The 20,287-nt window shown below is 45.5% G+C and overlaps 1 protein-coding gene across 1 annotated transcript; it reads left to right on the forward strand.

The window, feature by feature from the left end:
• Nucleotides 1-2,440: 2,440 nt before the first annotated feature.
• On the forward strand, nucleotides 2,441-11,830 carry POU2AF3 (POU class 2 homeobox associating factor 3). Its single transcript, XM_073320604.1, has 5 exons — nucleotides 2,441-2,477; nucleotides 3,889-3,983; nucleotides 7,958-8,015; nucleotides 9,764-9,993; nucleotides 11,313-11,830. Exons 1-5 carry the CDS (start codon nucleotides 2,441-2,443, stop codon nucleotides 11,649-11,651), a joined length of 759 nt encoding a protein of 252 aa, XP_073176705.1. The 3' UTR covers nucleotides 11,652-11,830.
• The last annotated feature ends 8,457 nt before the right edge of the window (nucleotides 11,831-20,287 follow it).

Raw genomic sequence — 20,287 nt, forward strand, 5'->3', positions numbered from 1 at the left:
ACACCCAACGCAAGGTACAGGGGAAAAGCAAAGGTGTTTTGTGCACAGGAATGCAGGGGCTTTAAATAACCACTGTTAAAGTATTTCAGCCTTTTAAAAACATGCTGCTCATCCCTAACCTACTTTGCAAATTGGGCACTTTTAGCCAGTGCTCCGGGGACCGCTGGCACCCGGGGGCTGCAGATTTCAGGGTTAACGCGCCCAATCGCGGGTGCAATTTAGACTCTGGGAACGTAACTCGGCGCTCCCAGGTGATTAGTTGTGGATTTTAATATTCAGGGACGATCTGACCCGAGTGGGACTCGGCAGGCCCAGGACTCCCCTGAGCCAGACCCCGGGGGAGATGCGGCACAGGCAGGGAGAGATCTCCCCTTTAGGGCTGCTGAAAAGGGGAACCGTGCCTCCTACACTCGATCCCCAGTTGGAGAGCCCCCCGAAGTGCCCTGGTACCACGGCCGCTGTAACCAGAAGTGGCGCTGCCGGACAGCAAACGCCCCGCGGCCCATGAGGGTGTCAGGTGGGGCTGCTCCCCCCAGCTCCGGCCCCCACCCCAGCGCAACCCCTAACTCCCCTCCCCAGACACCTGCGCCGAGCTCAAGCTGGCTCTGCTCCTGCCCTGGAGAGGCCAGCAGCTGAATTATGCGGGGTGGGTGGGGGGACACCTGGGGAAACAGCCTCAGATCGACGGGGGCTAATCCTGGGGAGATGGGGGACAGCCCGGCCCCGGGGGGTCCCAGACTGATGAGGGGTGGGGGGCAGCCCCTGTGTTCACCTCCGGCAGGTGTAGGGCCGGGATCCCAGGCCAGGCTGCGGGGGAATTAGAGACAGCCAGGCTGGGGGGCGCACAGGATACGGAACTGCGGAGGGGCCCCCTCCCGGCCCAGGGGGCGGTGGGCGCACGGCATGCGGAGTTTTGGCAGAGGGCGCAAGGCGCATGGTGCCCCGGCGCAAAGGACGCGGAACGGGGCAGCCCGGGGGTGCGCAGTGGGGCTCGGGGTGCGGGGCCTGCCCCCCGTCCCCGATCAGAGCTACTCACAGAGCCGGGCTTTCCCGGCCAAGGTGGGGGGGGGGATCCCAGACCCCGAGCGGGGACCCGCCGCCTCCGGAAGGAAGGTGCCCGGCTGAGCCGCAGCGGCCTCCCGCTCCGCGCCGCGCCCGGGAGTGGAGCTGGCTGGGGGCCGCAGGCAGCTGCGCACGGGGCGCTGCGCATCCCAGTCCCGGCGCGCCCCCCTGCAGCTCCCCGCTGGGCTCGAGCTCCCACCCCGGGGCGCCCTGCGCGGCCGTTTGCCGCCCCCCATCTCCCCGGGGCGCCCTGCCCAAGGGGCCCCTTGCGCACCTCACCCCGACCTCCCCGCCTGGGAGGAACTTTGGGGTCCTTGGGCGACCCCCTGAGCCCGGCCGGGGTGCAGCCACGGGACCCGGCTAGCGCCGGAGGGTGGAAACCTCCCTCCCTTGTCTCCCACACAGTCAGCTGCCTACCGCTGAGCCAGATTTAACCCTAGCTCAGCGCTCAGCTTGGGGAGGCAGGGGAAGGACCAGCCTGGCCTGAGGCTCGGACTGGCTCTCCCCCCCATGGATGCTGAGATTTGCCAGGAAGGTGAAATGAAGCAGGTGCAGACCGCAGGCAGTGTGGAGTGAAGGGTCAGTCCCAGGCTGCTGACCTGGGTACCTGTCACATCTCCACTTAGCCCAGGCAGGACCCTGCCTCTCTGTTGGCCTGACCCAGAGCCAACAGAGGCATCGGATGAAGTGAGCTGTAGCTCAGGAAAGCTTATGCTCAAATAAATTGGTTAGTCTCTAAGGTGCCACAAGTCCTCCTTTTCTTTTTGCGAATACAGACTAACACGGCTGTTACTCTGAAACCTGCTAAGGAAACTGTTTGCATGCATAAATCTAAGCAGGTTTGCTGGCTCAGGGCCGAAGATGTCAGCCCTTGTAACAGGAGAGGCTTGGAGCAAAGGGTTCCTGTTAAATGTTTCTCTCCTTCAGATTCAAGGAAACATATTTTGCAGTTTTCAAAAAATAAAATGGAATGACCAGAATAAATAATCCCCAGGGAGCTGAGTTTGCAGCTCAATAGAACCTCCTCCTCTGGATACCACACTGATTGGCCTGTGGTCTGCAATGAGGGGCAAGGACTGTTAACACCAGGCACCATGTTAAAGACAATGTCACTGTGTATGGCAGGCTGTCATTAAACAGGCCCGTGGCGCTAAGAAGAGACACTGTCTGCACTAGGATAGGGACAGGCTCCACTGTCAATCTAGCACCCCTGGCAGAGCAGGAGTGAAAGGTAGCAAGTGCCAGCCAGTTGTGGATCAACGGGTACACACTGCCTATGTCACAGCAAAGCAGAGGCTGAAAGTTGCTGTTAGAGGATCAAACAGGCAATAGATGGGTATATTATAAATACCAGTGCATAGCTAGATAATTGCTCCCCATGGGACTGTTCTATTACCCGTCCAAGCAAGGGCCAGGTAATGTTGCAGGGTCTCCAAAGGCAGAATATTAGCTGTGAACCGGATCCTGCAAGCCCTTACTCATAAGTATTCCCATTGCACACAATAGGAGTTGGAGCTGGATCCTGCAATCAGAACTGTGTGGGTGGATCCCTGTGCCCAGGGAGAGCTTCAGTGCCAGGTCTGATAGCAGAACTGGGGCCACGTGAATAAGGGTTTACAAGATTCAATCCCAGGTTTACAATGTGTTTGTCTGTTTTACCGAGCCTCTGCAGGATCACTTCAGAGAGAAATATACTGAGTGCAAAATGAAGCAATTCTAAAAACTGAACTAAACTGCAATGGGTGTTAAATATTTCTTCCAGCAAGAGCGTCTGGGGTGGTTTCTTGTCAATAGGCAAATTCTTAACTACTCCAAATACAAAGTTCGGACTAAGCTAGTGTGTGGTGATTGTTTTTGCTGACTGATGGAGGCCCACATGCATGTCTGAAACAAACGAGTTGTAGAGAATGACTCCTCTCATTAAAGAAAGAAAGAAAACTGGGTCTCACAGAGAGTGATTCTTGAAAGCGCAATCATTTTATTCATAGTATTGCTTAGTCCTATAAAAGAATAATCACCCACATATTTGCATTGTTTTTATTCCTGTTCTTAACATGGTGGATGAACGCAGTGCCCATGTCTGTTTCCTGCATTGAAAACTTCAGGCTATTGTACAGATTCAAATTAATTTGACATTATAGTCCAGCAGACAAGGTTGGGAGTTAGAGTACCTGGGGTCTATTTTTGGTTCTGCCACTGACTTACTATGTGATTTTATGCAAGTTGCTTAGGCCCTGATCTTGCAAACACTTACATATGTGCTTAACTTTGATGGAAGTCAGTGGGACTATTCACAATATTAAAAGTTAAGCATGCGTGTAAGTGTTTGCAAGATTGGGGTCTTAATATCTCTTTGCCTTAGTCTTCCCATCAGTAAAGTGGAGATAATTGTACTTGTCTTCCTTTCTAAAGTGTTCTCTGAATTTCAGGTGAAGAGCTAAGTGACATTCATTTCTCCAGCCTTTGTTACTAAGAAAAAAAGAAACTCTTAAGGAAAAAGAAAATGTGGTCACAATTATATTTATTATATATTAAGGGTACATTTGCAAATAGTCTACAAAGTGTTCATAAATGTTACAAGCATATTACAATCATGAAATGGTTACAAGGGACCTATGGCATTCTGTAATAACTGATTAACCATTTATTAAAAAGTCTATTAATAATTTATAAACCCTTTACAAACTCTTTGTAAATATACCCTTTATAGAAAGTGTGACCAAGAACACACTGAATTTACTCTTTGATATTTTAAATATCACCACGCTGAAGTGCCTGCTTTGTTGTTCTCATCCATACAACCTTGTTTTTAAACTCATTTTTCAGGCAAACCCAAGGTGTATCAAGGTGTTCGAGTAAAGATTACCGTGAAAGAGTTATTGCAGCAGAGGAGAGCACGACAAGCAGCAACTGATACCACTGTAAGGACAAAATACTAGCTTCTTCCATGTTGTAATTTAAGAATAAGAAACTATTTCTCTTCCATCAACTTAATGAACTCAGAGCCATAGGAGCAGACGCTGCTGATGCAGGCAAAAGGGAGAGCTTGTCTTCAAGAGGAAACTGACCAATTTAGTTATTTCAGAATAACTCCCCCAACTGGATGCTCTATTCTGGAATAAAAATTAGTTTGCTCTGGACTAGTTACTCTGCTCACTTTTATTCCAGAAGAGAGTGCCCCCTTCCCCACAAGGGAGTTATTCTGGAATAGCTCAATTATACAGGAACAGCAGCTCTGGAATAACTCTGCTGGTCAATTTCCCCTGTGTAGACAAGGCTTGACAGACAGGCCTGCTCTGAATCCCTAGGGAGCAGCAGGGGACAATGTCTGTTCTATCTGACTCAACCAAAGCCCCCGTTGCCTGCTTTGAGGACCCTCCCATGTAAAGCTCTGTGTGGTACTAAGACTCCCATCGTGTTCTCCTCTCCAAGAGGTAGCGCTCAGAGCCCAAAAGAATGTCATTCCTCCCCCCACAAAAACCCCCAAAGGCCTTCCATTGTTCAGGGGCTCCTTTAGTCATCAGCCAGGGACTGAAGGCACCAGCTCTGCACAGCGTCCAGCTTCTGCTGGCACCTGGGGAGGGTACACAACCAAATCCTCCCAGGGCTGAATGTGCTGGCATCATACTGCTCCTAACTCCTGCTGGCCTAGGAAGGAGGGTCTTAGCTTGGATCCCCAAGGGCTAGAAGCCAGCTCCAAAACCAGTTGAAATCAACGCAAGTCTTTCCATTGACTTCAATGGACTTTGGACCAGGTCTCTAAAGCAGTGGTTCCATAGAACTCTCAGGCACTGGTGGCCTAAGAGTGAAAGGCCAAACTCAGCTCTCTCCAGATGTGCTGGATCCATGCCCAGGAATGAGCTCAGATCCCCCCTGTATTGTTCTGCCACTGCAGCAGCTATTATCCTGTGCAGAGGGAGTATCTCCGTGACACAAATTTTCCCGGGGGGCAAAACTCAAGAGTTTATTTTCTTTCTTGGTATGGAAACTTAAGGACAAAGAGGCTGATCTGTCAGCAAGAATTGGTAGCCTCTCATTAGAATCAGCTACTGTACCAGAGAGCTGGAGGGGAGTGAACTTGTTACCACTCTTTCAAAAAAAAGGCATGAGGGGTGATTTTGGCAATTTGTAGAGCAGTGTGCCTTACTTCATTATCAAGGGAATCAAACTAAACGATAATTAAAACTGAAGTTACAAAACACGACACAGGTACACATCAGCCTGGCTTCTGTGAAGGAATATCACACCTCTGTAATCTGTTGTAATTCTGAGCGTGTTAGCAAAACCGTGCCTGCAGGAGAACATCATGTATGTGGTAATCATGTAATCCTTTCACAAAGTGCCTCACAAGAGATTAGTCACCCTGAGGTGAAAGGCAAAGTGCTGTCAGGGGTGAGAAACTAGCCAGGAGACATGAACAGGGAAAAACGGTCAATTTTCAACATGACCAAAAGTTAACATTGAGTGTCCAATGTTCTGTACCAGGACTGATGTTTATTGATGATCTAGATTAGGAGTGAACAGTGTGGTAGCCAAATTGGTAATGACATAAAATTAGTTAGGTTACTGAACACTGGAGGTTACGGTGAAGAATTTCACAGGGACCAAGCCAAGCTTGGTGAATGAGCAGCTGGCTGGCAGCTGATGTTCAGTGTTGCCTGATACAAGGTAGTTTCTGGTGCCCTGTTTTACTGTGCATGCATCTTCTATCTTTATTGTTTCAAGGGGATAATTTTCTCCTTTAACATTTTTCTTTTCAGTTTGTTAGGGCTGGTAACAATGGAAATGTTGACTCTTATCTCTTAACCTGTACTAAAAAAACCCCTGGAAGGTGTTTGAAAATTTGGGATTTTTATAATGGGTAATGCAACTTTGTTCATGTTTAAAAAAAGAAAAAGAAAAAAAAGAAAACCCCAGAGATGTATTTCCTTTTGTCTTGAAAGAAAGTTAGAAAGTGAGTATGAGCAAAGAGCCATTTAAATAGGGCTTGATCCCACTCCCATTTAAATAAATAAAAACACTTTACTGGTGCAGGATCAGGCCCTTAATGCAGAACACTCTGGCTGCAATCCAGTAAAGCACTTAAGCATGTGAATAGGCCCAGTGTGTGCTTGAAGTTATACACATGCTTAAGTGCTTTGTGGAATTAAGGCCTTTAATGCATTTCAAAACCATAAACTATTTGGAGAGAAGGAAAGGGTTAAGGAGACCTACATATTCATGCAGACTTGACACACACAGAACACTCCACTTCTCTTGTAAGTGAGCCCTCTAGCTCAGGCTGCCCTGTGTTTTTGCATAAAGAGGTTGGTAAATCATTACTGCTTCCTGGTTCATGACATTACAGCCTGGATGGTTTTCAGATTTAATCTCCCACCTCCTGCTCTCTGCAGCGGTTGATTGCACAAGAAGCTGAGCAGACTGCAACCTGCAACCACAAATAAAGAGGGTTGGTGAATGGAGCCCTCTAGCACTGAAATGCTGCAGGGTACTTGTCTCTTAAGTGTAAAGTCACCCCTTCCTTCTTCCTCTATAAAATGGCTAAGGACTTACATACTCTATAAATGTTCCAGCTGGATGTTAAGAGGCTGGACTGAACTAGTCTTAATTTGCTATTCACTCAATGTTTACACCATGATTGTTCCATCCACTAAGGAGACCCAAAGCTGGTGGTGCAGGAGATTAGCTTTGTGCTTAACAGAATTTATACTAGTTATTATTTATTTGTATCGTGGCAGCCCCACGGATCAGTGTCCCATTGTGTTAGGTACTGGACACACGTGTAATGGAAAGCTAGACTTTAAAGCGTTCTGCAGGACAGAACCTGCAAGTTAACTAAAACCCACTCTACTGTTAGTGGGGAGGTAACAGAGGCTACATATTGTGTACGTATAGACCAAACAGAGAATATCAATCTTGCCAATTCTTCCAGAACTGCCCGGATTTAAATAATGTTTTTTTCCCTCCCATAGAGAATAATTACAGTTTAAGTGTTAAATAACTGGGCAAACGTTAGGAAGTTCTTGATAGGGAAATCAGCCACTCTAACTCAGGAACATTTTGAATGGAAGAAATGAAGCTCTGATCAGCATAAGTTAAAACCATCTGATCAGAAGAAGCCACGGTCTGAATAGCTAGAGTGAAGTCCCCTTGAAGTCGATGGCAAACCTCACTTTTGTTTTCAGTGCAGCCAGGATTTCACCGATAATGTTGGATGTGATTTTCTAATAGGCTTGTTGATTTGTAAGTTTCAGTTTACAAATCCTCAGGGAAAACAACATTAAAAGTTTTCTTATAAGTGTTGCAGTATTAGAGTAATCACACTTGTAGATTGCAAAGTGAAGTGTGCAGTGGAACAATTCAGTCTGGTGCGCATGTGTGGTGCTACACAGGGTAAGCAGCACTTGATTTTTTCGTTGTGTTTTAAACGTGTTAGCTAACACGATTATAAATTGTTCCTACTCATGTTGAACCCTAGAGGTTTTTTTGTGTCATGTCCACACTAGAATTTATAATCCTGCTAATTAACAAATGTTAAAAACATGACTAAAACAAGTATAGACACATCTATGGTGAATTAACAGTAATGGAACAATGGAATGGACATCAGAGTAGCTACATATTTCACATTAGAACAATTCATTGTAATGCACATCTATTGTTATCTGGGTGGCCCTCTGGAACAATACGTTACACAGATTGAGAGTGCTACATAACTAACAGAACAACTGAATGTAATACACACAGGTAATAAAAACAACAATCATTAATGTTTGCATAAGTAAGTTTGAAAGGTAATTGTGACTTACCTCAATGTTCAGGAAAAAGATCTCCTTTGATCTCTTAAAACAGAAACACTTGCATTTGCTATTTTCCTTCTGTTCTGTTTTGTCAGGTTTCCCGAGGCAGCAGCAGTGTCCAGTTTCCAGAATCTGTTTCTCCTCCCTGCACAGGTTGGTACAAAGAGCATCCCCCTTCTCCCCTCCCCCCACCTATTCCTCCAGTCCAAGTCTTTTTAGCCCTTGGTGCAAGGCTTGAGGCAAGCACTACCATTTAATTAGGAATCCAACCAATCAGAACCTGAAAAATGCTCACTAAATGCAGATGAGGATGCAGTAAGACAAGCAGGGTACATTTTGCCCTCACTCTAGCAGAAATTTTGTCTTCATATCCATGTAGTTTGCCTTTTCTACAGAGGATGAAAGCTCCAATTAGTCGGTAACATTTATTACCAGCAGAATAACACTGCCGTGGTGCCTTCATCAAGATTTCTATCTCTTGGTACTGCCTTCATCTGAGTGTCAGATGGGACCAGAACGTTTTAAAGCGTTAGTTGTCTTGCCAATCATTTAGCTTCCAGCAGAGTCAGTTTCTTTCTTTCCCCCTCTCCCTGTAGAGTTCAGAAGGGGTGTCAGTCTTTTCAACAGAGATGCATAAACAGCTCCTTCCTGGTTGACACCAATATCCAGGAGGTGGGAGAAAAAAATATGAGTTTGGACTTTTCAGATCTTTTATTCTCTAGATGTTGGTAGCTAAGAGATCCAGAAAGTTTCCCCGTTCATCTGTAAATGTGTGCATGTATACATTGTGTGGACAAGGAAATGCTTAAATAATAAATATTTGGGGTTTAAATTTGCTTATGTTAATATAGAAACTTGAGACGCACATAACCTTTTTCAGGCTGGTAAATCTTTCTCTTTCTTTTGGGTGCATGTTTTTTTCCCCACGGTCCAGTTAAACACTTTGGTCCCAGTCCTGAAAACACTTACGCATGAGAGTAATGTTACACGTGCTAGCAATCCCATTGAGATCAACAGGACTACCTGCATAGATAAGTGTTTGCAAGATCAGGGCTTTGTTATTAACTGTTTGAGAACAGCTGAATTTAACATGAAATGTAGTCAAGCCTAGAGGGCCAAATTCTTATTTACACCGCTCTGGTAATTGATACCCAGTACTAGAGTATTGCAGTGCAAAGAGGTCTTGGTGTAAATGAAAATCTGGCCCTAGAGCCTTTTTGACCCCTGCCCTCTTCCATATGACACCAGCTGAACCTAGGTCTGTATCATCTACATACTCGCCAAATTTTTCAGAAGTAATGTAGGGACAGCTCTGGTCTCTCGAGTGTTTTGCCTCTGTCCTTGCTTATGAAGATGAGAAGCTATTTTTTGTTTTAAAGGAGACGTGCATCCCTGGAACACGGAGTTCAGCAGAGGCTAAAGGCAAAACCCAACTGGTAAAAGAGCAGCAGCACAGCACTGCGTTACATGCTCTCAGGGTTGCTTTGGATTTACTTTCAGAGTCAAGCTGCAATTTTCAAAGGAGTCTAAGGAAGTTGGATCCCACAATTTTCAAAAGCACTAAGTGACTTAGAGCCTAAGTCCCCATGGGAAACCAAGAGGACTTAAGCTCCCTAGTCATTCAGGCACTTCTGAAAAATTTCCCCCCAGCCCGCATTGACTTTCAATGGGAACTAGGCACCTAACTCTCATAGAACCCTTTGGAAATCTCAGTCTACACTTGAAGAGCCTTTCCTCCATGTCCAGATTCACTGTGTTCCGTGGGACTGGTTGCCGCACAAGATGCTGCTCAGCACAGACCAGGGTATCCCAGCCTGACCCAAAGGAAACATACAGCTAGCTTAGCCTCCCTTTGTAAGCACAAGTACTGAACACTCTCCATTTTTCTCTTCCTCTCCTAGCAGCTTATTTTGATGCAGAACCTGTCTCTTCTGCCCCCAACTATTTCCAGCCACGGCAGTTTCCAAATTGCATTTCCTGTGAAGAAAACCCAAGTTATTTGGAGCAACTGGTTGATACCTATCTTCAGACAGAGCCGCCTATGGACCCATCCCTGAGTGCTCTACAGACTTCTACCCACTATAACCCAGACACCTTCCTGTCAACCCCTCTCTGCTTTAACCAGAGCCTGGTAAGTTGGTTGCGTTCTTTACTGAGCTGGACTGGTGGTGTCTGTAGTTATAGCTTGCACCACCTTGAGCAAAATCACCTAAGCACATCCAGCAAGGAAATCAAGAAGGGAAACGAAATGGGCAAAATAAAAATCCCCACTCCCTGAGGCTCTGGGTTCAGACTGGTTTCATGAGCATGATTCATTTCCAACAACTCCACAGGTGGAGGGGAGAGTCTGGGATTCCATGTAGAATTGGGGCTCTCTCATATCCTGGGAGAGGGCATGAGGAACCTGTTGATCCTGACCTGAGGTTGCAGAATTGAGGCATGTCACTTCCAATACACTATTCTCCCCTCCCTGTAATCCATGGAACCTCTTTAGGGAGGGGCCAGGGGACAACCCCAATCCACCCCCCTGGATCCTAAGGGTTAAATTAATGCCACTGACATGTTCATGAATAGCAAGATAGGAACTGCCAGAGCAGGTCAGACCATTGTTCCACCTGGTTCAGTATTCTGTTCTGATAGCTCCAGAGGCAGGTGCAAGAACCCCTGAAGTCAGCAGTAATGGAATAACCTGCCCACTGCAAAGTTCCTTCCTGACCCTCCTCAGGTAGAGGTTGGCTTATGCTGTGAAACAGGAGGGTTTAAAACTGCATGTAACTAGCAGTTTAGAAAACAGCTACGTTTATAACATGTCATTTAGTGACATGCATTCTACATGCTCATGGCAGGAGGGTTAAAGGACCAACACCAAACAGAGTGCAATGTCCTCAGATATCCCAGTTATTCATCAGAAAAAATTGTGGCAAAGCCAGTTACCCCAATGATGTCTTGCTGGAATTTGTTATTCTACACAAACTTGTATAGAACAGAACTGGGGCCGAGCAGCCCCTGTTCAGGGCTATCACCTGGCATATGTGGGACTTTTCTCTAGCATGCTCCCTTGCTGAGCACTAAGGCGCCGATCCTGCAGTGACTTGTATCCAGATGGACCCCTCTGTCAGCACAGACATTCACTGAAGTCACCGGGACTCAGGGTGGGTGCAGAGGTCCTCGTGCACAGAGCTCATTGCGGGATCAGGGCGGTGCTTCCAGAAGAACCACACACACATTCTGACATCTTGATGAGTTCACAGTCACTTTGTGAAGCCCACTGATTTCAAAACTCTGGAACTATCAATGGACCAGGGTAACTCCAGAATGGGGTGTGATGTGGTCATGCATTCAGGGCCTTGTAATTAAGAGTGTATTTTTTCTGGTCTGTGTAGTTATTTGAACACCCATTATTAGTGACCTCATTTCCCACCACATTTTCTTTTCTCTCCATTGTTATAGGTTCCTGGATCTCCTGCCTCATCTGACCTGTCCAGCCCATTAGACTATAGCTACTCCCCACCTCAACTGCCTCCTTTTGCTCCACTGAACATCAGCCCTCTTTGTCCTCTAGACACCACGAACTACGGCTATCCTCTCGAGGAGTGCTCCCATCCGCAGTACAGCTGCTCCCCCTCTGCCTGTTACTGCTCATCCTGTGCCTCAGAGCACTTGGATACATTCAGAGTATCAGAGTATTTCCCTTATCCAAGTGCAGACTGTATGGACTATCCTGGCACCATGACAATGGCAGATGACTTCTTTAGAAGGGATAGAAACTACGACATCTGCTACAGTTAATGGATGGTTTTATATATATGTACATACGTACAGGTATCCAAATCAGCTAACTGCCTATGAACTATGCAAAACATCACTGTCTAACACAAAGTTCAGTTTACTCTACACTACTTCACCTGGTATGCTCCAGGTGTTAATTTAGTCCTCATGGGTAACAATGTTTTAAGACTCACAGCATTGCTCCAGTTGTCCTTCTGTCTTGTATTTCATAAAAAAACAAACAAACAAAAAAACAAAGTAGCTTTCATGGAATGCTTCACTAAACAAGTTTTTGTTATTACAAATAAATAATTTTGTACAGATTCCTGGAGCACATTCCTTCTTGTTAAGTTTATAAAAGATTCTTTAGGTTATTCTGAGGAAATCTGATTTTTTTTTCCAGCCACCGGGGGGTAGGAGGGGGTCGCTTCTGCTATAGTCAAAGGTCTTGCTCTTGCAAATACATATTTATGTGAGTAAAGTGGGGCCTTTGCACATGAAGTCAATGGGCCTCCTGGGGTTTGAAAAGTTACTCAGTTGTGTAAGTGATTGCTGGATCAGGGCCAATGTTTTCTCTTCCAATCCATTTCTTATATTTCCCATCTGCTGTGAAGGGTGGGACGATTAGCCAATAAACACTTGCTGTCCATTTCACGTTACCTCTGTCACATGTCTGAATATACACGCATCCTTCCAACACTGAAGTACTCTCCTCCCATTCTCACCAACTGTCATTGCAACAATTGTTCACTCCCCTTGGTCAAACTAATCAAAGTCAGAACTTTTCCCAGGTGTGAAGGGTTAATGTTTAGCTATTCCACCTGGAAGCAGGCGGGGCACACCCTGACTGTTTCGTAGAAGCAATGCACACATTGCTCTATCCAAGGAGAAGGGCTAGATATGAACCATGAGAACTTGATTGTTTGGACAGCAACTGTGGGACGCTTTCTTAGCCTGGGCTCAAGGCCTGAGAACCAGGATTGTAGTAGATAAAGGATGGTAACTAAGTATATGAATCAACGTCATACATTCCTTTGTGTAGCAGTGTGTAATGCTTAGGGGGAGAAATATAATAAAAGGAGAAGGTGGAAGGCGGGGGGGCAGAACAGCCCATCTCCGCTGACCAGCCTGCTTGCTTGGATAAAGCTGTGTTCTGTCTCATCACTGAACCGCCACACAGGTGGTTGTTTTTATCTTAGATACACAACAAGCAAAATATTAGATTTTCTGCACCATTGAAAAATCATGGAACCTCTAAATATCACAACAGGGCTGGGCTTTCAGAAGGAGACATCCACCAGGAATCCTTACCACACAAAGTTAGTGCTCTTTCACCTATGTGTAGAGGAAAACATTCAGCTGGAATTTTCAAAATGAGCTGAAGGGAGTTTTATTGCAGGGTGCATCTATTCTGCAAGTGAAGGTGCAGTTGTGGAATGGGTAGGCATACCAGGGCTAGCTTTAATCTAGCTAGCTCAGGTAACAATAGTAGTGAAGATGTGGTAGTGTGAGCTAGGAACATTTCATCTTAGCTACTACATATTGGAGCAACACCTGGCATTTGGGATTTGGACTGCACAAGGAGAAATGGGGATAGATTCTCAGCTGGTGTAAATCAACAAATTGACTTCAAGAGATGTTGCATGCAGACCCTACATCTCTGTCTGAATTCACTGGAGCTATGCTGATTTACACCACTGAGGAGCTTGCCAATGGTGTTTTAACAAACTGCAGGCTCCCTACGTCACTGTAGAAGTGACATCTCCTTAGGGCAATGCATCTTCCTGAAATGTCACAGTCTGCTCAGAACCATTTGTCACTTTAAAGGACAGCCAGCTGAAACAAAAAAGCAGCGCTTAAATGATGATTTAATCTAAGTGGACAAGTTATTGTCTGGTTAGATCTGCCAAGCCTTCTTGCTTCTCCACACTTTCAGCTCTCATTACAATTGCCAGTCCACATGCCAGAAAATTCTCATGTCGGAAGCCTCATTACCCCAATGTTCGCACAACCTCAGCTCTTTCCTAGCCAGTGTCCCCATGCTCTTCTGATAGAGCAGAAGGAGTAAGATTCATGTTCAATTAATCCTCCAGCCACAAGTAGAATTTAGAAAGGAATAAGCATTTCCACAAATTAAACCCAAACCAACAAAACAATCTCCATGGACCATTCAAATACATCTTCTCAGGTAAGAAAAAAACACGAGTACCAAGTATAACTCACCACTCCAGGTTCAAGATTAGCCCTCTTCTAAAACCAGCATCTTTTCCTTCACAAGCTGTGAATATTACCTCTTTTCCATCCATTCGATTACCTGTAGCGCTACCAAATTCACAGTCCATTTTGGTCAATTTCACAGTCATAGGATTTAAAAAATCCTAAATTTCACGATTTCAGCTGTTTAAATCTGAAATGTCACGGTGTTGTAATTGTAGGGCTCTGACCCAAAAAGGAGTTGGGGGGTGGGGGTGTCACAAGGTTATTGTAGGGAGGTTGCGGGACTGCTACCCTTACTTCTGCGCTGCTGCTGGCGGCGGCTCTGCCTGCAGAGCTGGGCCCTCACTCGGCAGCTGCCACTCTCCGGCCACCCAGCTCTGAAGGGAGCAGCACAGAAGTAAAGCTCGCAATACCATGACCCCCTAAAATGAATTTGCGACCCCCCGTGCAGCTCCCTTTTTGGTCAGGACCCCCAATTTGAGAAATGCTGGTCTCCCCCATGAAATCTGTATAGTATAGGGTAAAAGCACACGAAAGACCAGATTTCACAAGGAGGGGGAGACCAGATTTCATGGTCCGTGATGCGTTTTTCATGGACACGAATTTGGTAGGGCCCTACTTACCTGAAAGTCTGCCTGTTGTTGTGTCATCCTCATCCCACTTCCTTTCTCTTCCATTTCCTTCCTTTGGCCCTGCTCTCCTACCAATTCAATCTCCATTCAACTTGCAACCTCCAGTTTGCTCTGTAGGGTATAATTCCACTCGCTAGCTTACCTTCACTGAAGGGTGGAGGTCTTACAAGCGACCCATTCACTGGATGTTGATAGAACCCTCTGTTTGTGAGTGGGGTGACAATTGCATGGAGCATAATGAATCACAATAGGATTCTGTAAGCATCAGAAGGCTAAGGATGAGATTTTCCAACGTGAACATGGACCAGATCCTCAGACTTTGTAAATTGGGAAAGCTCAATTGAGTGAAGTGGAATGACTCCAGTTTCCACCAGCTGAGGCTCTGGACCCATTTGTATAAACATCTGATTCTTCTGAAATTTCCACCCCTCTCCCCCAAACTCCCAGTTCCTTGCATAGCAGGGAAGTGACAGCACAGCCTGTCTGCTGCCAAATTCCTCCTTCCCTCCCACATCTCCATCCAGGGCATCTCCCCACTTTGAACCCATCAAATTCTCATTCTTGCCCTCCGGACTCTACCCCTTGCTTTTCTCTCCTCTCCTGCCACTCTCACTCTGCTAGTCCCACTTTCCTTCATTTCCACTGGCTCTTTCTCCCAGACGGCTCCCTCCACCACCTGCCTGAAATATCCTGCCTGGCCCTGTTCATCACATAACTTGTCCCTCTACTGGCTAATCCTGCTTTTCCCCACAGTCTCACTCCGCTGTGTCACACTCTATGCTAGTGAATAAATGTAACACTTACAGGCACCAATATCATATATACCAGGCAAAATAAGCCCATTCCCTCTCTCTCACCACCCATCCTGCCCTGTGCCTGGTCATCACTCCCTGCACCACCCAGATCTCATATGCCCCATGGCAGGAACGGCGTCTGTCTTCTCTATAAAGAGAGCCACACACACCTACGGCATTAGACACACATGTTTAACAATATCACAAGAATACATCATGAAACTGTATCATTATTTGTGATGCAAGTCTGCTGAGATGGTGAGTAGAGGGGGCTGGTGCAGAAGCTGGCTCTGCCTGCTTTTCACCACAGAAGGACATTTGTCTGCTGATCAGCTAAGACCAGAGTCCATCCCCTTCACACTGGCTTAGTGGTGTCAAAGGGACAGAGAACAAACTAGAATCTGGTCCAGGATATCAAAGTCAGGGTTCCTGTAGTAACAGTATTCCGGCCATATTCGTCACACAGGTATATATTTAGCTGTTTATGCAGTAAAGCAAATTCTAAGTGTGCCCTGGGAAGCGGGGTGAGCTGCAGAACCCGTAACTGAGAATTTCCTGCTGTTTGCAGTCTCAGCCTTACCGCAGTGGTGCACTGAATATATTAGTAAATGAAACAGAGAGCGATTGCCTGCTGGCTCAGTAAAACAATGACCTCTGCTGGCTCCCATTATTAACAAGCTGTGTTAGCCATAACTTTAATAGTGCTTCCTTCTGGCCTTTTTCACTTTGAATTTTAATTTAAAAGCTTACGGTTGAACATTCCCCATGAAGTTTTTTTTTTAAAATGCAAAGTTTGAAGGTGCCTGTGTACCCTTGGATTGCTTGTGGGATTAGAGATGGTAGTTTTCAGAGTTGTCTTTTTTCCTCCATGCTAAATGAAACCCACCAGCATTATTATTTTGTCACCTCCTGAAACCTACTGAATCAACTAGCGTGGGTTGAAAAGTTTTCAACAAAGCTTTTTTCGAATCAAAACATACTGTTCATGAAATAGAATTGTTTGCTGGTCAGCCACAGAATACGCTGTCTCCGGACTTTTCACAACCTATGGAGGGCATGTTTTCCTTTCCTGGGTACTGGAGTAGATTGATGTGTTACTGCTCGGATTTGCAGCTAGGTGAAGCTACATAGCGAGAACCAAGATTCTGATACAGGGGAAAGATCTTCCTTCTGCTGGCTGGTTTACTGAATGCAGCAGCAACTCTTCCAAACCTTGGCTTGAAAAATTTGGCAATTTAGGCTAAAATCTACCATTCTGTCTGTGCCGATTTTTATACTGTGCCCAACACCGTATGACCTGAACACCTGATTATGTGTTTGCAGTTCTTGGCCCCACACACTTGTCCATGGAAACTGGTCAGATTTAGTTACGTGTGTAGAGGCTTGTAGAAATTAATAGTTTGAAGAGCTAAAGGGTGAATTGAGATGGTCAAAGCTAACCCAGGGCATAGATGCTCAATTCCCATTAAAATTAATAGGAATAAGGTGACCAAATCTGCTCCTCCGATTTGAAAGTGTTAGCCTGAGTATGTGAGGACTAGTCAAACGGTCTTTATTATATCCAATAAAATAATGCACAAAAAAGTAAGAGGAAAATGTAAAAATACAGAGACTAAAACATCCTTCGCTGAGTCATCTTCCTGGAATGCGATTAATAAGGACTCACAATTTGCAATTAACATACTTCAAGCCAAGTATGAGACGACCAGTGCCCGCTAGGAAATCTGCGCCTGCATTTCAGTGCAACGGTGTGACAGGTGCACTGAGGCACAGTGTGTTTTCTAGGGTTAGTGGTAGGCATATGGCCCAGGGCTACACCCTGCCAGACTATTACATGTTTATGACATGCCCGTGTCTCTCTCCTATCTGATTGCAGTTGCATGGAATTTAAATAATAAAGATTAAATACTTTTTCTCAGCTAAGGATTAGCTGCCGTGCACCAGGGAAATTATGTTTCTTGGTCATTCTATAAACAACGATTACACACTACACTTTACGAGTGCTGCTTTACACTTGCATGGCAGTCAGTGAAATTATTCATAGCAATAAGCTCTAAACCTAGTAGTAAACATTTGTAGGATCAAGAGCCCATTGTTATTAATTCACAGGCATTTGTTATTTGTATTGCATTAACGCCTAGAGGTCCCAATGGAGATCAGGTCTATGTACTGTACAAGCATCTGGTAAGGGACAGTCTCTGCCCTTAAGAGCTCACAATCTAAGTAAGGAAGACAGACAAAGGGAGTATTTTCCCCATTTTACAGATGAGGAATAGAGTCATGGGGGCTTGTCCACAGTACAGAGCTTTGCTAGTATAGTTATGCTAGCTTAGCTCCTCAGTGGAGACTTGGCATAAGACAACAGAAGTTCTTCCTACTAAAAATCCCCAGCTTTGTTTCCGGTCAATTGAAACATTTTGTTTCAATAAAATCAAAGTCATTCATTCCAATTTCTACTTATTTTACATTATATCCAATTTTTAAAAATTGAAATGAAAGGTCATTGTGAAATAGAGAAACAAAGTGTTCCATTCCAAAATGGACCTTAGCAAAGCGCTTTTTTCAATTTCTCTTGCAAAATGAACTTCTGCTGAAATCAATATATTTCCGCAAAGCATTTATCTTCCAACGAATTGGCATTGTCCAACAGAAAAACCAGAAAGGGTGTCTTAACACTCACTCCAAGGCAGTGGTTCTCAACTTTTCCAGACTACTGCACTCCTTTGAGGAGTCTTATTTGGCTCGTGTACCCTCAAGTTTCACCTCACTTAAAAACTACTTGCCTCCAAAATCAGACATAAAAATAGAAACAAGTGTCACAGCCACCCTAGTACTGAAAAATTGCTTATTTTATCATTTGTACCATATAATTATATAAAATAAATCAATTGGAATACAAATATTGTACTTACATCGCAGTGTATAGTATATAGAGCAGCGTAAACAAGTCATTGTCTGTAGGAAATTTTAGTTTGTACTGACTTTGCTCGTGCTTTTTATGTAGCCTGTTGTAAAACTAGGCAAATCTCTAGATGAGTTGATGCACCCCCTGGAAGACCTCTGCCTACCCCCCCGGGGTAGGCGAACCCCTGGTTGAGAACCACTGCTCCAGGGCACCCTTATGCTGCCCAAGTGGCATAAAGGGAGCTTAATATAAACGAGAAGCAGGCCCTGGATAAATACCTTCAAATGGGTGAAATTCATCCCTTGTGCAGAAAGTTGGCATGAGGCCCATGCACCGCTGCAGCCAGGGTTTGACAGGCAGAGAGGCAAGGGGCCCGATTCTGATTCCTGCAGCTTTGCACCTTGTGCAAAGTGAATTCACAAGGGGGTGTAAACGCTACTATCCTTTGCATAGCTGTAAACAACTGTACAAGATAAAAGGCAACAGGAAACCAGACCCTAGGTGACCATTATACTTTTTAAGTCTGATTGTCATTTACACTAGTACCCTTTTACTTTGCTCTGCCAGAGTTTCAGGCCCTTGAAGTGGGTGGAAATTGCAAATAATGTTCACATTAAGGTCCACTTACCCTCCCCAAGTTGGGTCTCAGCTCTCCACACACTGAAGATGTGCTAGAGATGCAGCTGAGCCCTCCAGCCAAGTGACAAGCAAAACAATCCCTTCTGGGATAGCAACAGGGCAACTAAAAATGTCCCAACAAACAAACGGTCCTTCTGCCATTCAGGCGTTTCTCTTCAACCCACCCTCAGGGCCCTATTCCCAGCCCCTTTCTGGGTTACCTTGGAGAGTCTTCTGGCTCTGGGACTCAGCATTCAGCCCCCAGGCTGGTTCCCTAAAGTACTGTTCACAGCTCCTTCTGGGGTCTGTTCCTTGCATCCTTCCCCATGCTGGTATGAAGCGCCAGGCCCCTGAGGAACTGGGCCCCTGAAGCACTCAGCTTCCTACAGCTCAGGGCCTGCCCACTCCTTGTGGTTCCACTCCATTCCACTACAGATCACCCAACCTCCAGCAGACCCTACCTCAGGGCTCACCTGACCCTCCTTAGTCCTGTTCCTCAGGCTGGGAAACAGCTAATTAATTATGGCACAGGGGTGGCCGATCTCATCTCTCCTTAAAGGAGCCAGTCACCCTATGATGGGTGTAAAGAGGCCTTAGCGTAACTGAGAATTATAGATCCATAGACTAAAAGGCCAGAAGGGGCCATTGTGATCATCTAGTCTGACTCCTGTATAACACAGGCCAGAGAACTGCCCCACAATAATTCCTAGAGTGGATCTTTTAGAAAAAAACATCTGCTTGTGAGTTAGGGAGAAGGATTTCAGAGTAGCCAGCAGTGTGAAGGGGAAAGTTAGCCCCACAGCTTGTCAGGGATCCCCAGGGATGTGCTCTGCTCTCTCCTCAGAGACTTAAGAGCCACAGGGTTGTGCAGGTTCACCCGTCGCTGCTCCCGGAGGGGGCCTATGGAGGAAGAATGCTGTGCATCACTCCAGGGTCAATGCGGCAGAGCTGTTGGAGTGCAACGTGGTGTTGGAGCCCAGATGAAGGCCAGAGGCATGGCAATCACAGGCCATGTTTCTGTCCCTGTCCTTTACAAATTCAGGTCTCAGAACTGACACCATTTTTTTTTTTTTTTTTTTATTTTTGGTCTTTCATAGACCTTTGGAATAATGCCATCAGTCATTCGTTTCTGCAATTTTGTCTATTATTTTTGAGTCCAAGCCTAGGACGGCAAACATGTTACAGACTTTTGTTTGTGTTTTGGGTTGTTATGTTTCCAGGTCCTCAGGTCTTTCATTCGTTTCAGATGATTCATTCAGTGCAAGTAAAAACTTGCTGATTATTGAGCCACAGATGGACTGTCTATTAACATCAGAAAGAAATGACAGAAGGAGACAATTCATCAAAGGTTGCTCCTGGGCTTTTTCAACAATAAGGAATGCAGGACTTTTTTTAAATTTTTTTTTATTTTTTGTGTTTTTTGTTTTTCAATTTTGTTTAAAAGAAAACACTTTGGGCCAGGTCCTCAGTTGATATAAACTGGCAAAGGAC

The sequence above is a fragment of the Lepidochelys kempii genome, chromosome 22 (assembly GCF_965140285.1).
Source record: "Lepidochelys kempii isolate rLepKem1 chromosome 22, rLepKem1.hap1, whole genome shotgun sequence".
In the NCBI taxonomy this organism is placed as follows: Eukaryota; Metazoa; Chordata; order Testudines; family Cheloniidae; genus Lepidochelys; species Lepidochelys kempii.